Here is a 17,373-nt window from a genome sequence, read left to right on the forward strand (position 1 = left end):
TAATTCCAAGATATAGCAGAGCATGGGGTTTTCCACACTGGAAAAGGCCAGGGCAAAATTAAAAGTTAATTGACCAGCAAGGTCCAGGAGGCAAAGGACGGTCTTGTGCTCAGAAGGTTAACGCCAGGCCTTTCGGAGACAGCCTTCATGCTAATTCAGTTTGGTTCCTGGTGCCCTCTGCTGGACGCATGGAGGTTGTACTAGACTTTGAAAAACTTGCTACCAAATCCTCTCTGCTCCCGGTCCCCATTCTGGACATGGGGGTGGGGGAGATGGGAGCAGGAGGGTGTTCCTTTCCCTGGCTGCCCACAGAGTCCTCACAGCCACAACAGCATCTGTGTGCTCCCAGCAGAAGGTAGGAACCCAGTACTCATCTTTGCTCCCTCTTCCATGCCATTTTTGCTGATTCCTAGAAGTGCTAGCGTGTATAATCAGAGTGGGGTTTTCCACTTACGAAGCAGCAACAACAGAATAAGTTACAGTGGGGAAGGTGTAAGGCACAGAAGGTCGCACTGACCACCCATTACTGGCAATCACGCTAGCCTCAGCAAGCTGCTCTCTGACTCTTAACATATGTTTGAGGGAACCAAACAGTCCAGAGGGTCTGAGGACATCTGGATGGAAATTAAAGAGCAAGTCTAGGAGTTCTGGGATATCCTGTCTCCAACCTGCTTTCCTAGAAGATCCCAGTCTTTCTAAAGGTTCAAAGCTCTTCCAGGGCTTATGCCCAACCCCAGCATCAGTCCCCCTCTACAGTGGTGCCCAACCCCCTGCCCTCCCACAAGCATGGAATCCTCACCTGGGCAGGGGTGGGGGGCCGGGCGGGGGAGCCAGTGCCGAGCTCAGGCTGCACAGTAGCGACGGTGGCCGTGGGCGTGAAGATGAGCTGAGGGGACAAAGGAACAGTGCCGCCTAGGCTCCTAGCTACCTGCACCAGGTTACCTGGCTGGGCCTGGAATCACAGGAAACGAGGTGCCTTTTACCTGCCCAATGTGGGCTCAGCCACAGGGCAGAACAGCTTAGCCAGGGAGCAGTTAGGGGAAGCCTAGGGAGTAGAAATAGGGAGGCAAGAAAAGGAGGGGACTAAGGGGACCACCTGAAACTCTCAAGAGGCTTGTAATATCCTGACCCAGGCTGGACAGTGAAGGAGCGGGGGAGCCGCTCTGGGGCTGCAACCAAGTCAAGTGTCCTCCAGAACCTCTGTGAAGGGACTGTATTCTCAGGACACCCTGGAGTCACTATCTGCCCAACATCCTGGGGAACAGGGATCTTGGGCTGACAGATGCCCTAGGACCATTTCCAGGTCTAACCACTCCTGACCCAAGAGCTGGTCAGAACAAGACTGTCCTCCAGAAGGCATCAAATGAGATGTATTTGCTTGGTCATTTTCTAGTCAAATTTAGATCTGGGGGGGCCTAGAGACAACAACAGTAGAGGAACCAGACTGCCTGGAGCTGTACTGGTGTCTGAGCCTCATCCTGCAGGGATGCAGGTTATATGGTGTTCTCGGCGTGACACCCCCGTCTCATGTGTGTCTAGCTCTGTATCAGTGTGAATGTGCTGGTGTCACGACAGGCACTTTTCCTAGAACTCAGTGATGACGCACCATGCTCATTCCTCTGCACGTGCATGCCCTGTTTCAGGGAGGGAGGCAGACAGGTGTCAGGATCCCAGCTGGGGCTGCTGAGTAGGACATGGGGATAAGTAAGCTGAAAACAAAGGCAGGTCTGGGCGGTGTCACAACGTGGCTGTTCAGTTCCCCAGGGAAATGAAATCTATTTCATGCTGTGTCTAAGAGGCTATTCCCTGGGACTGGAGATGTGCCTCACACAATGAACTCAGAGCCAAGAACAAAAATGCAGAAGCAAGATTAGAAAAGCTCCAAGTGTCAAGTTCTGGCCACAAGAGCACAGGTAGGGGAGGACTATATTGTCTTCAGGATGGTGTCTAGGGGCTGAGGGGAGAAATCTTCAGAATGTGGGGTATGAGCTATGATTCACAGTGATCTGAGCCAGACATGGAGCTGTATGTATGTTATTGCCTCCCAGAGAGTATGTTGCTGTTCTCCTAGGAAATTCATCCAAATCTTAGGAACCTGTTAGGTTCCTATGGACCTCTGCAGTCCTTAGGGACAGGTGCAAAGGAGAGATTCTAGGTATGCATGTCCAGGGCTGGTGCTACTCTGAGGACACTCTGCCCAAACATGCTCACCTGATCCCGATTAGAACAGGGTCCCAGTGGGGAGAGCAGTGGAGGTGGTAGCATGCCCTGAAGCTGGCTGCCACCTTCACCACGGGCTGGAATGCACCTTGGCCCTGAGCTAGAGGTGACCAGTCCTTGCAAGGACTGTCACAGTGGGGGAAGATCCCATTTCTATAGAGCACATGGACATCAGTGTCTTTTTATCTTACATGCCAGAGTGTCCAGGACCACTTGGGCATGGACCCTTGCATTGTGTACCCTAATCAATTTTGAGAAGTAATTTCTGATAAGAAGGGGACAATTCTGTTTCACTCTAGGAGAAGGAAAGGAGGCATCATGGATAACTTTCTCTATTTCAGCCTGGAATCCCACCCTTCCCTGAGTTATTGGGCCAGTGCCAAAGCCCCACTCAGCCTTCCAGGCCCACTCTTCCTTAGTCCACCCCTTATCTCCTGCTCTCTGTCCCCTAGTACTTCTTTCCCACCCTTCTCTAATCTCCCAGCCCCCGGCTATGTTGCCTTTGTCCTCCCGGCCCCCGTGAGCCATGGCCCAGGCTGTGGGTACTCACCATCTGTGCCCTTAGATACATCTGTGCTTGGCTCGCAGTCAGGGCTGGAGAAGATGTGTTGCCTAGGAGCACAGCCTGCTGGGCAATCCCAGAGGCTGTTGCTGAGTTGACACTCTGAGCCCTGTTGATGAGCTGGGCTGCTGCTGGGGAGGCTGCCAGATTGATCTGATGAGAGAGACACGTGCAATAGGAAACAGGAGGTTGTGGTGAAGTGTGTCCCCCGCATCCATTTGTTTCTCTCCCCCTCTTCTGTTCCTTGGTTTACTTAGCCTTCTTTAGGACCAGCTCTGGTCCTTGGGCCTTGGAGCTTCCCCCAGCACTGCCCCATCACTGGCCTAGGTGCAGAGCTGCAGGGAGGATCCACTGTAGAGAGAACTGAGCTATCAACAGAGAGCTTTGACATTGGAAAAGTGATGAGGGTTATGAATATAAGGGTTAGAAAGAGGCATGCACTGTTTTCTTCTGTCAAGAGCAACAGAATCTAGCCATGATTCTACCTGGCTAAGGATTCGCCACAGTGGGGTCTGGGATTCAAGAACATTTTAGGTAAGGAGGAAGAGGCTGGTCCCAGAGCTGTGGGCTTTGCCTGCCACTTGCCCATCCTACTCACCGAAGATGACTGGGCTGGAGTCTGTGCAGACAAACTGCTGCCTGAAGTGCTCCCTTGTCTGTTGGCCACCAGGCTTGCCTAGAAAAGAACAAACTCCTGTCACTAGAGTCCCAGTCCTCTCCCAGTACTTCTTGGGCTCTCATCTTCCACAGGAAGCACTCTAGGACAGTGGTAAGGAGAGCAGCTTCCAGAGTCAACCCCCAGCTTGCTTACTCTGTGTGACCGTGAGCACATGCCCAGTGTCCTCCTTCATCAGATGAGATGATAATAGTGCCTACTTGCAGGACGGCTGAGAAGACTGAATGAGGCAGAGCATGACACTAAGCACTCTGGCTGCTAGCTATTCCTATTGCCCAGTGTTTCCAGTTCTCCTCAGCCTGCCACTCCAGCCCTCCATCACACCCGGCTCATGGGCTCCCCTGCTGAGAATTTACACACACTGTGTGGAGTGTCCAACCTGCCCCTCTCCTCTTGCCAGCTTCTTCTCATCCTTCAGGTGTCAGCTTCAATGTTAGCTCAGCAGACAGGCCTTCCTGACCACCCAGAGTAAGGTCATCCTCTTTACCATTCAGTCATGGTGCTTTTCACAACTTAGATAATTAAATATTTTGTTTCTTTGTCTATTTTGGTTCCAGTTTACTTGCTATCTCTGTACTATCAGCTCCAAGAAGACAGGCTCCACAGTCTACATAGTACCTGACATGAAAGTTGCATATAGTAGCTACATAAAGCATTTTGTTGAATGGGTGAATGAATGAATGAATGTGTTGTTCTCAGCCACTAGGAGGAGAGAGAGCAACAACAGACAGACAAGCCGAACAGGCAATGCTCTTCTCTGGTGAACGCCTCCTTGGAATCCACTGTCCCTTCCCTAGTAGTGCAGTGATGTGGTTGAGAAAGGGGCTCCCCCCAGTACTTCTTCTCTGCAGCATTCCAGCTGCTCCCCTCACTAGCCGTGTGACCTTGGGCTCTGCTCCTCACCTGTCAGGAGGAGATGATGGCAACAGCACCTGCCTCACAGGGCTCTGTGAAGAGGCAGGAAGAGAGTGCACTGAAGCACACATGCAGTGCCCGCCTGCTCTCCCTGCACCTCCACAGCCATGACAGCGACAGTGAGCACCTGCATCCTCGCCATGCCCACTCTCACCTGCTGCACAGCCGCCAGGCTCTGGAGCTGGGCGCTGCTGAGGTGCTGCTGCTGAAGGGCTGCCGTCTGCAGCATGAGGTGCTGCTGCTGCGCGGCGTACATCTGCTGCAGATACTGAGCCGCGGTGCTGGGCTGCCGGTGCAGGGCCTGCTGGATCACCTGAGAGGGCGGGAGACAGGGGACATGCTGCTGCCTGCAACTGGCCACAGAGCATGCCCCTTCTGCAGCAATGCCTTGTCAACCCCAGCCCTCCCTGACTGCTCAGAGAAGGAAGGACACCAGGACCAGTGGCCACTCTCCAGGGCGTGGGAGGACAGTTGTGGCAGGGCTTTCTGAATGTCTACCTTGTCCACCCTGCATCTCCCTTCAGCTCCTCCCCAACAGGGCCTGCTCCTGTGTCGGCCGCCCTAGTGAGGTGTCCAAGCAGCACAGCGCTGCTCTAACCAACTCTTGGGGCAGCAGGGAGGCTCCGGGAGACTGTCCCATGCCAGGCTTATTAGGCATCCCTCCCCACACCACTCTTCAGCCTCAGAGGAGGTGAAGCTCAGCAAGGTGGCGGGAAGAAAGAGCCACATCAGAAGGGGGGCCTGTCCCGGCTTTAGTGATAGCCAGCCGAACCAGAACGTAGGCAAAGGCAACATCCTCTCCTTGAAGGCTGGGGCTTCAAGGCAGACTTGGTGCAGCTCCCAGGTTCTGCCCACAGCTTCCTGGAAAGTCCTCAGTTCCTCAGAAGAAGGTTGCCTTGGCCTTGCAGAGCAGGCCAAGGCCACAGGAATGCTACATTTTTCTTTTATTCTTTCCCTCCCTCTCTCTTTCTCTCCAATGCTCTTTTTAGCTGCTGTCTCCCATCCTCTGGCCTCACTGCTTCTTCCCTCTTTCCTGAAGGGATTGTCTGAGCAGCAGTCTAGAGGAAATGACAAAAGGCTGCTCTCCCATCCTCCCTCACCCCAGGAACAAAGAAAAGTGAACACTTTCCCCCAGTCTTCTTATGAGGCCCAGAGACACATCTCCTCCCTTCTCCTTACTGGCTGCCCTCCTTCCCTCCCTTCCCGGTTGGTGCCCCACACTCTCCCCGGCCAGGCTTCAGTCTTCTTCCTGCCCTTAGCTCTGCTGAGTCCCTGGCCACAGACAGGGCTGCTCCCAACCCTGGGCTCTGCCCCAGCAAGTGAGCCTCTGGTTGGGAGCTTAGCATGATTTCTAGGGCTGGTGGCTCTAGGACAAAACAACCCCTGGGCTCAGATCTGGGATTCTGTGAAAACAGGCTGTCATCACAGATTCTCCATGGGTTCTGGTGTCTCCCCAGACACCCCCATCCCATCCCAACTCTTCCACATTTCCCTCAGATTCCACTCCTCTTCAGGGTACTCTCCTGAGATCCTGTTTTATATGAACTCTATTCTTTTTATCCCCTGTTCTCCCCAGAATTATTTGTTCTTATGCCTTTTACCTAGGCTTTTCTATGTTCCTTAGACTCCTGAAAGTGACCTTCCCAGCAGTTCATCCAGTAGTAGATGAGAGGCTGTGACTCTTCCTCACTAGAGGATATAAATGAACAGAAACAAAAAGAGCCCCTAATGGTTCTGTTTGGGTATGATCTTGGGTTACTCTACTTGCCAGAGCATAAACCCCAAATCCCTTTTGCCTAAAGTTGTGATGAGTAGTAGAAGGTTGGCAGGTCCTAGTGTCAGCTGCTGGAAACTAGAGCAAAAACACTCATGCATGAAGGGGTCAGGGGAAGAGGCCAGGGGCGGGGGTAGGGGATAGGCAAGGGTGGGATCAGGAAACATGGTTGTATTAACTATGAGGTAGAGATAGCTGGGAGAGGGAAGAGTCCAGAGTATCTGATGGTGTCTTCTGTAATTAGATTTTTCAGGCCCTCTCACTGTCTGCTGTGGCTTCTTCCCTTTATCTGGGCCTAGGGCCAAAGCAGGATGATGTCACTTTTCTAGTATATCCAAACTGTGATAGCAAAATTACTTAGTGTAAATACTTCTCGCCTGTGGTCTCTCTTTTCTGCCTATATTATCTGGGAACCTGAAACAGACACTAATGATTAAGAACACAGGTTTGGGGTGAGTTAGGCTCAACTTTTTTTTCTTTTTGTCTTTACTTGAATGACCTTGGACAAGTTGCTGCCTTCTCTGGGCCTCAGTTTTTCCAACTACAGAATTGTGCATAATAATAGTCATTTCACAGCTGGAGGAGAAGCAGATAAATGTGCAAAATGCTGAGCACATTGCTGGACACACAGTGGGTGGCAACACATGGCTATGATCACAGTTTGGAACAATGTGCAATCACCTGGAAGGCCTCATGGGTAGCACTTTGCAAACTGCTGCTTTAGGAAAGAAGATAAAAAGCTGCAAACACAAAGGATTGTCTTTGAAAGCTGTCATTGAAATGCTGTCTTTAGATTTGTTTCTTACAGGGCAATGGTCATTCAGATAGTGGAGTTGAGCCTATTCATTGTTTCTGTTTGTTATTTTTACTTGTCTGACTTTCTACTTTCACACACCTATCCTCCCAAAACAGCACTCTGGGAGCTGAACCATCAGACAAGAAAGGAGTTTTTCTGATCTGCTAAGCATTCTCCCTCTCTCCAAACTTCCTTGATTGGACCCATCTTGCTTTGCCCCCCCTCCTCTAACTATGCACAAGTATATATCCACTAACTTACACCATATGCCCATTCCAGAGTCAACATCCAGGTATTCTCCCCAGGCCATGCCAACCCCTCCTCCTGGCTAGCCCTGTAGATGATCAAGGAACACAATTCTTGAATCGATTCAAATCTCACCTGCACAGTCTGCCGATCAGGAATACCACTGTACACAGAAATCTGGGGCCCAGTGGGGCGACCACTTCCACCACTGCTGCTATTGTTACAGCCAGCACTGCTACTGGCCCCGCTGGTACTGCTTGTGACACTGGTGCTGCTGGATGTATGTGGGACTGGCAGCTCATTCTCCATGGCCTATAGAGTGGCACTGTCAGGGCGCTCAGATGGCAGAAGAGCAGGCTGATGCTGAGGGGGAAGAGGCAGAAGTGAAGTGTTTAACAAATGCTTACTAGAGAACACCATATATGCATCAGCTTTCCAAACAGCCTGAGGTGGGGCCACTTGTGAACTGAGGTCTTGGGACACACTTACCTTCAGAGGACAGGGCCAGGCGTGGTTCACTAGGCAAGATTTAAAATTAAATTGGGCAAGGTCTGCCCGATTCTAAAGCTTATGACCTGTTCATTCTGCCACAGGAGATAAACACCAGTAAAGGAGGCAGATTTCCTCTAACCTTCTCCTTAGGAAGCATCTCTCACCCCATCAACCTCTTCCTCTCTGGTGTGGGGAAACCGAACATCAGAGAACTTATTTGTCCATATTTATGCAGCCAGCTAGTGAAAGAAGTAGGATTAAAAATCTAGAGAGAACAGAATGAGAGAAAAAGGCAAATAAGGAGGCAGTAAAATAAACAGTAGTGTTTGTTTTGTTTTGTTTTGTTTTCAAAGCCAGGAGAGCTTCAAGTATGTTTGAAGTCTCCGTTTTCTTTATTATGTGTTTACTGCGTGCTCTCTGAATCTAATGCTGAGCAAGCTACTTACTACATTTAGCAATTTGGTTAAAATCTCAGGTTTTAGACTCAGAAACACCTGGGTTTGAGTCCTGGCTCTGACACTTTCTAGCTGGGAAACCTTGGAAGTCATATTTGTCTGACTTTCTGTTTCTTAATATGTCAAAGGTGATAGTATGCAGCTTGTTGGGAGCATTAAAAAAAAAAACGGTGTATGAAGTGCTCAGCCATGTTAAGCATATACTGAGTGCTCCATAAAAACTGGCTATTATTCTGGTTTTTAATATTGTCCCCAGCCTGGTCCCCACTGTCCAGTTCCAACAGATCAGGCTTCTCTCAAGATGGAATTGGCTGAGCCTCTTGGAACCTCCTATCTCAGTCAGTTAGGAGTGCCAGAAATCCCTTCAGGGACCACCCCATGGTTCACAATCAGAAGTGGAAGTTGGACATTCCTTGAGACTATGTGCTTGGGAGTGGAGTGGGGCTGGGGAAGAAGGAAAGTGTAGTGGGAAAGACACACCCAGATCTTAGTTCATATTCCTCTCTTTTTCTTCTTTCATGCTAGTCCTAAAATTCTTATTTCTATTTATAAGATTTTCCTTCTACCCATTCCTTCCTACATGTAAAAATAACATTTCTTTGTCAGCCCATCATAGACATCCAATCCTTTGCTTACAGATTGTATCAATTTAATACATGAAGAAAATATGATTTTTCACATTAATGAAAGCATTGATTAGTTCAAAGAACCAAAACAGTCATTAATGTCCTGCTGTCATCTCCCCAGTGCTGCTCAGTGTGGGGTTTGTTCCTCAGGCTGCTTTCTTCAGACTGGGTGGGTTTCATTGTGGGCTGAAAAAAGTGTGGGCGAAGGCTGAAAGACAGGAATGTTGGGGGTCAGGAAACCCAAGCCACTCCCAGGTGGCAAGCAGCAAGTTGCTTATGGCTTCCAAGGCAGTGTAACAGTCTGCGAACTGGGCTCATGACCTGGGTTTTTCAGCAGTGATTTCTCCTAATGTTTGTACTGCTCTTACTGCCACAGGGCAAAGGCTCTTGTCCATGAATTCCCTTTGTTCTAAGCTGCACTCAGTTCTGGGCCTCATTATGTCTTCTCACTCGTTAAGAATGCTTATGATGATAAAAATGATGCAGGAATCAATGAAACAGCAAAGTCAACAAGTATTTCCTGTGCCCTGCTCTGTTGAAATCCACCTTATCTTATGTTCTAGGGAGGGAAATAGAAAGTGGTAGAAGGCACAATTCCTGATCTTGAAGAAACTGAAAAACTAGTTGTAGAGATGAGGCTCAATTGAAACTTTAAGGATCACCAAGCAACAAATTAATAAATGATAGTTCCGTTCAAACATGGAATACTCTACAGAATCCCAAGGTTCAATGCTTCACCTCCCTTTCCCAAAATGTTGACCAGAATTGGGTTTCAGTTCTTGTTTTCCATCCCACTCCAGGAAATCTCAACTGAAGTACTCATAAACATTAAAAATAATATAGCAAAATAGGGCAGCAGCCACAGCAAAGTAAGAGGATAGGATAATCCACATTCTAGATGACCAAGCCTCGGCTCTGTTTGTTTTCCTCTGGCAGAAGCCAGGGTGGATACTGTGGACAGCGTATACTCAACTCTTGCTGAGAAACAAAACAAGATGAAATTCTAAAGAAAGCATGGCACTCCTTTACAGAAATGCTGCACCAGCAAGGGCAGCCACTGCTCCCCACGCTGGGGAGAGAGATTGACCTAGTAGCCTGGGGACACAGGCCCAATGCACTTGCTGAACTCTCCTGCCCACTGTCTCCTCCTTTCTGCGGCAAGCATGCCCTTCCCTTCTCTCTTCACTCTCATTCTTGGCACCCTTGCCTTTCCTGTCTCACTAGCTTTTGCTCCTCCAGCCCCTGGCTTTGCCACTGTTATTCCTGCCCCTCATCCCTACTCTCTCTTACACCTGTGCCCACACTCGCCCTCTCTCCATTGGTCTCTGACAGCTGCTTCTGTGTGCTCACACTCACCTTGCTGTGCTTTGGCTCTCTTGAATTCCAGCATGTTCTCCCCCTCACTCTTGCTTACTCTCCTGCCCTCTTGCCCTTGTGTGATTAATCCTGACTGATTGCTCCAGTTCACTAATGAATGAGCTCCCTCTCCCACACTCTTTCCTGGCCCCACTCACCCTTGACTGGGCCTTCCTCTGCATCTGGCTCCTTCTGGCTCTCTTGGGGACTGGCTCCCTTGCCACACTGCTTCATTCTCTCTGTCTTCACTTGTGGTGTCCCCCTGCTTGAGGATCTCTCTCCCCCAGCCTGGTCAGCACACCTTCCCTCTTTCATTCATGCACAGGCATTTTCTCACTCCCCAGATAGTGCATGCTCATGCATGCTCATGCCCGCTCTCTCTCTGCCTTGTACTCTCTGTTCCAGCTCATGCTTTTGATAGCTACAGCTGTCTTTCAGGTATGCGCTCTCTCTTTGGCTCTCTCTCAATCATTCATGGAAAGGACAGAGGAGGAAAGGACAGACTCTGACTAGAGGACTAGGGGATTAACTATTTTTAAGTGTGCAATTCAGTAACGTTAACTACAATCACAATGTGCAACCATCACCACTATTTATTTCCAGAACCTTTTTGATCACCCGAAACAGAAACTCTGTAACCACTGAGCAATAACTCCCCGTTCCCCATGTCCCCCTGCCTATCCCCTGGAAATCTCTAATCTACTTTCTGTCTCTATGAACACTTTGGTTGTTTCCACCTTTGGCTATTGTGAATAATGTTGCAATAAACATTGGCATATAAGTATCTGTTTGAGTCCTTACTTTCAATTTTTGGATGTATACGTTGCAGTGAAATTGCTGGATCATATGATAATTCTGTGTTTGGACATGTGAATATCCAGTTGTCCCTGCACCATTTTTGTTGTTGTTGTTATTGTTTAAGTATGTCACATTTAAAAAAATTTTATTTTAAATTGACAAATAATAATGATATATATTTATGGGGTACAATGTTGTATTTTGATATGTTTAGAATGTGGAATGATTAAATAAGGCTAATTAAAAAATACATCACCTCACATACTTAATTTTTGTGTTACGAATATTTAAAATCTACTCTCTCAGCAATTTAAAAATATACATTGTTATTTATTATAGTCACAATTCTGTGCAATAGATCATTAAAGGTTATTCCTCTTGTCTAACTGAAACTTTGTACACTGTGATCAACATCTTCCCTTTACCCACCTGCTCCCTCCCCCCAGCCTCTGGAACCATCATTCTACTGTCTACTTCACTGCACATATAAGTGAGATCATGAGGTACTGATCTTTCTGTACCTGGCTTTTTTCAACTACCATAATGTCCTCCAGGTTCATCAGTGTTGTCACAAATGATAGGATTTCCCCCTTTTAAAGGCTGACTAGTATTACACTGTGTATATATACATACACACACCACGTTTTCTTTATCTATTCATCTGAGGATGGACGCCTCAGTTGCTTCCATATATTTGCTATTCTGAATAATGCTGCAATGAACATGGGGGTGCAGATATCTCTTTGAAATAGTGATTTCAATTCCTTTGGATATATCCCCAGACGTGGGATTACTGGATCCTATGGTAATTCTATTTTTATTTTTTTGAGGAACCTCCATACTGTTTTCCAAATGGCTGTATTAACTTACATTCCTACCAACAGTGCACCAGAGTTGCCTTTTCTCCACACCCTTGCCAACACTTGTTATATTTTGTCTTTTTGATAAGAGCCATTCTAACAGGTGTGGGATGATATCTTGTTGTGGTTTCAATTTGTGTTTTCCTGATGATCAGTGATTGTGAGCACTTTTGCACATACATGTTGGCCAGCTATATGTCTTCTTTTAAGAAATGTCTATCTAGGTCCTTTGCCCTTTTATTGATTGGGTTATTTGTTTTCTTGGTATTGAGTTGTTTGAGTTCCTTATGTATTTTGGATATTAGCCCTTTATCAGATGTATGCTTTGTAAATATTTTCTCCCAACCCACGGGCTGTTTCCTCACTCTATTAACTGTTTTCTTTGCTGTGTGGAAGCTTTTTAGTTTGAAACAATTCCATTTGTTTATTTTCGCTTTTGTTGCCTATGCTTTTGGAGTCATATATAAGACATCTTTGCCCAGACCAATGTCATGGAACATTTCCCCTCTGTTTTCTTCTAGTAGTTTTACAATTTCAGGTCTTACATTTAAGACTTTAAATACATTTTGAATTGGTTTTTGTATACAGTGTGAAGTTGGGGTCCAATTTAATTGTTCTGCTTGTGGATATCCAGTTTTCCAACAACATTTATTGAACAGACTGTCCGTTCTCCATTGTGTGTTCTTGGCACCTTTGTCAAAAATCAATTAATTAACCACAAACATGTGAATTCATTTCTGGGCTCTCTATCCTGTTCCATTGATCAGTGTGTCTGTTTTTATGCCAGCTCCAGGCTGTTTTGATGACTATCCTACACCATTTGTTAAATTACTTTGGTTCTTGGGCCCACACAGTTCCTCGCTAAGCTGCTCATGTGGTATGTGAAGCCTTCCACGATCTGACCCTGCCCGTCCTCCTGGCCTCATTTTCCACTCCTTTCCACACTACACTCTCACTAGGCTCAGAATCACTCCAAACAACCTGAAGTTGTGACACCTTCCTACCTCTCTGGCTTACTGCTGTGGCTCTACTCACGCCGACCCCTTCCCCTTAAATGCCTTCCTTCTATTTTTCACTTAACTAACTCCTTATCTTCAAAGCAACTTGACTCTCCCATGAAACATGCACTGAATGCAAACTCCTCCAACTCTTCTTCTCTTGCTTCCTTCAAATTAGGTCCTAATTTCTTCCTTTTAGCCACCTAGTTGGATGGCTGCTCCTGCAGCATGCTGTGCTTACCTCTGTCCTAGCACTTACAATGTAATATTACAAGAAAGCTATTTGCTTGGGAGTCTGTCTTCCCCCTGGGACTCTGAATTCCTGGAGAACAGGGATCATGTCCTATTTTCCCATATACTATTTTCTGGTAATTCATTCCATAAACATTTGTTGAACAGAGGTGCTTGAAATGCAATGCACTACATCCTACTCATCTGAAAGCTTAGTTTAATTTTCATCTCATCCATAGAATTCTCCCTGACCAGTTTAAAACATAAACCATCTATGATTTAACCTCAGTACCTTCCATCCATGGTGTCTATACTAATAATAGTGACAATTTATTGAATGCCTACTACTTGTCAAGCACTATATTAGCTGCTTTATATACTCATAACCTCCCTTATATGGTGGGTATTATTATCCCAATTTTGTCAATGATAAACTTATCTAAGTAATTTATCTGAGGTTATCACAGAAAAATGAGGTCTGACTCCAAACTAGTGTTCTTCCTGTGATACTCTTTGCAACTTCACCCATAACCTCACCTCGAGCCATTATTTCAATGACATTAGGCAAAGTCCATGTCAGAGCATACTATATGTTAAGAGTTGGAAAGGAACTGAGATCACTGAATTTAGTCCCTTATTTATCCGTTAATGTCCATTAAATATTTTACTTAAAAAATAATCTCTCTATATAATATATATATAAAGGATAATATGCATGTGTACCCATCAAGCATATCAAGATTACCATAATCTTCCTTGTTTTTTCTATGCTAAAGCGGAGGCCCAGTTTTTGGGGAAGAAAGTGACTTACTCAAGGTGACATGGCTCCTTTGACTCTTCTCCAGTACCATGGAAGGCACTCCTAGAAAACCTAGTGTCTTCATGGTGGTAGGGACTTATTGAACCAGAGGGTTGGCGTTTGCTATATTTCACTTTCTTATTGGTCTCCTAGTGGAAGGGAACTTGAGTTAGAAAGAAACATAGTTAATTAGGAAGTGTGGACCAATATGGTAGCTTTCAAACTCATTCTTCTACAGTTTCCCTCTTGGAACCAAAGTTTTCATATCTCCCCACTTCCACCTTCCTTCTACCTCAAAGCTCGGGGCTGCTGAGAAGTAAAGGAAGCTTTCTGGAATCCCCATAAGGGCTACTGAAGCATCTGTGGACTTTCATTATGTCTTGCCCTCTGGTGTCCCACATTAGAAAATCTGAATCCTTCAAACTTTCACAGTATCTAGACTTTAAGCATTTTACCCACCCCTATTCAATTTCCTTTTAATTCTTCTTATTCCTCCCTTCTCTTCCTTCTAACTAGTTCCTTATTTCTTTGCCAAGGCCACCCATCGCTGTGGACTCCCACCATGAACCACAGCCAAATCTCATTAATGGCTAACATCCAGAACTAGAAGTCTGTTTTTCTCTGGGTTCCAACTCACTGTGTTGTTTTGTGTGAGCCCACGCTCTGAAGGGCTGTGATTCCTGTTTCAGTCAGTTCTCTCTTCTCAGCCACAAGGGACCACTTTGGATGATGTGCTGACTGTAACTGGCTTGAATAGTGATCTTATTACTGGTCTCTGCTGCCCACAGGGCCTGAGCCCAGCTGTGGAGAAATGCTGATGGTTCTGCCCTCCCAGGAGCCGCCAAGTCTAGGAAACACTAGGCTTTTGTCCCCTGGGTCAGGGAAATCCATTTGGTATGGATTATAGCCCTGATAGAGGTTCCAGTGAAGCAGAAGAGAAAGATACTGAGAACAGAGCTCTCCAAATCTAGCCTGAAGCCCTGGGGTAGGGTGGGGTGAGATTTTTCATAATGGAATCAGAGCCTGACAGGAAGTGGGAGGTCTACTCAGCCCCATAATGCCTGCTGGTATTGTCATGCCTGTAGAGGCTCACTACTACTGCGAGTTTGAAAAGGCAGGGTGAGGGTGTTCCTTTGTTGTGGCTCTGCCTCTGTTCTTTGGTTGCCTCTCTGTCACGGGCACAAGGCAATAGTAGCAGAAGGTGCAGATTCCCTAGACTTAGGGGAGCTAGGAGAGCCCTCCTTGCACCTCCAGGTTGCTGCTGAACATAAGTATCCTGAATTGCACCAGTCTAATGTGCCACTGGCAGCAGACTGAAGCTACGACACACTGGGAGTGGTCCAAATGGATCCTGCTCAAACCTCCTCAAAAATTCCCTTTCTCTCCCTAGTCCTCTGCATGTTGCCACCTTTAGTGTCTCTAGAAAATAAAGTAAATAGATGAAGGCCAACAAAGACAGAAGTAAAGGATGAGAATTTAAAGCTGATCATATAGTCCTACCAATCAAAACAGAATGATTTCATATGAAACAGAACACCATCAATTTAATGAATAAACTCTGAAACTTTACTGTTTTCCACGAAGTTTATAAAAGGCAGACTATATCAAGTATTTATATTATAAGCTGGTGCTGTTTGGTTGAAGAATATGAGGAAGAAAGGTTTTGATCTCATTTGGAAGGGATATATAGTTAAAGCCACATTATGCAAATGCTGAATGTTTGCGGACTGAGCAGGAAGGTGAGTTTTGTCTAGACTCAGGCAGCTTTAGTCTCAGTGCTCTAAGGCAGGGCAATATATATATCCTGTATCTTCTATGCACCCTAATCCAATATGAGCTGTGTTCTTATAAAAGAACGCATGTGAAGAGACAGACACACAGGGAGAAGACAGGCACGTGAAGATGGAGGCAGACACTGGAGTTATGCTGCCACAAGCCAAGGACCACCAGCTGCCACCAGAAGCTAGGAAGAGGCGAAAAAGGATTTCAGAGGTAGAATGGCCCTGGAGACATCATAATTTCATATTTCTAGACTCCAGAACTGTGAGACAATACATTTCTGTCATCTTCAGCCACCCAGTTTGTGGTACATACTTTGTCACAGCAGTCCTATAACACTAATATACTGCCAGATACTAAATCCTAGCATCTAAATACTACCCTAAGAAGTCAAATGAAACTAATGGTAAAAAAAGAGTGCAAAGACACAAAAAACAGCCTTATAACGTAAGAGCTTTGCATGCTCCAAAGCAGGGGTTCTCAAAATATGGTCCCTTGGCAACTCTCCAAAAATGCAAAGTTTTGGGTCCCACTTCAGACACACTGAATTGGAAATTCTGGAAATGGAGCTTAACAACCTGTGTTTTCACAGGCCCCCTGGGGGATTCTGATGCCCATAACGAAGTTCCTGAAAGAGATGGAGGGGGTGGGATGGGGGAGTTACCAAACAGTTTCTTCCCTGATAAAAATTCCAAAATAACTCCATGGGGAAAGGCGAGAATGTTGGCAGCACTCAGTTTAGAGAACTTCCTGCTTCTCTACAGCCTCATCGCCTACTGTGTGCCCACATACAGCAGATTCCAGAATTAGTCACAGTCTTTGTCTTATGTTTTTGCCCAGACTGTTCCCTCTGCCTGAGTATTCCCTGGCCTGAACCCATTCATCCTTTGTGATTCAACTGTAATGTCCACTCCTTTTAGAAGCTTCCCTTTTCTACCCAGCTGGATTTGGTACCTTCCTCTGAACTTTGATGACATAGCAAGACCACTGATTTTCTCACCAAGCAATGGCTCTATTATTTTTAGATCCCTAATGCCTAACATAGTGCCTGGCCAGCAACAGTAAATATTTGTTAAGTGAGGAATGAATAAAGTTTGAAGCTCTACTGGTAGATCTTAACCCCCTGATGAGGACCCCTAGGTTAAAGACAGGGAAGCACCTGTGAAAATACAGCATCATCTGAGAAGGTACCTTTGAAACTATTAGTAGCCATTACACCATTACTCAGATGTGTTGGTCCAGATTACTACTCTCAATAAATGGGGCCCAGGATGCATAAATTTTGATTTGGGAATGGAGCAAAAGGGGAAAATGAGAGATACGAGGTGTTGAAGTGATGGGTATGGGGACTCTGGTCACTGTAGAGGGTAGATGTAGAAGCTTCTGGTCATAAAGTCTGGGTTCTAGACCCAGCTGTACTATTTACTAGCTGGGAGTGATGCATCAGCAGAGTGTGGAGATGATAATACCTTACCTTTCACCTCATAGAGCTTTTGGAAAAATGATACAAAATAGATACAGGAAAGCATTTTGGAAACAAGAATAACACAAATGCAGTGTCATGAGAGAGAGTTTAGGAAGAGAGAGAAGTTCAGTACTATGAAAATGCACAAGCATCGTATATATGAATGCAACCCTGGCCAAGTTACTTAACCTCTTTGTGCCTCATTTTCCTCTTCTGTAAAATGGGCAGAATAGTACAGATTTCATTAGTTTGTTTTAGAGAATAGGTGAAATAATGCACTTAAAACATCTAACACAGCTCAGGCTTTCTTTTTCCCCAGAGAAAA

At 46.2% G+C, this 17,373-nt stretch overlaps 1 protein-coding gene across 9 annotated transcripts in view; it reads right to left on the minus strand.

The window, feature by feature from the left end:
- The window catches only part of PHC2 (polyhomeotic homolog 2), a 103,453-nt gene that overhangs the window by 42,395 nt on the left and 43,685 nt on the right, over positions 1 to 17,373 (minus strand). For 3 of the 9 annotated variants that reach the window (XM_063103905.1, XM_063103912.1, XM_063103910.1), the window contains 5 exons: positions 7,325 to 7,552; positions 4,528 to 4,686; positions 3,381 to 3,458; positions 2,771 to 2,935; positions 800 to 952 (listed from right to left, as the gene is read on the minus strand). In XM_063103905.1, the coding sequence (XP_062959975.1) occupies positions 800 to 952; positions 2,771 to 2,935; positions 3,381 to 3,458; positions 4,528 to 4,686; positions 7,325 to 7,498 (729 nt within the window). In that variant the 5' untranslated portion in view covers positions 7,499 to 7,552. The other 6 variants (XM_063103907.1, XM_063103909.1, XM_063103908.1 and 3 more) reach the window with 5 other exon arrangements.

Source organism: Cynocephalus volans, chromosome 8 (assembly GCF_027409185.1).
Source record: "Cynocephalus volans isolate mCynVol1 chromosome 8, mCynVol1.pri, whole genome shotgun sequence".
Classification (NCBI taxonomy): domain Eukaryota; kingdom Metazoa; phylum Chordata; class Mammalia; order Dermoptera; family Cynocephalidae; genus Cynocephalus; species Cynocephalus volans.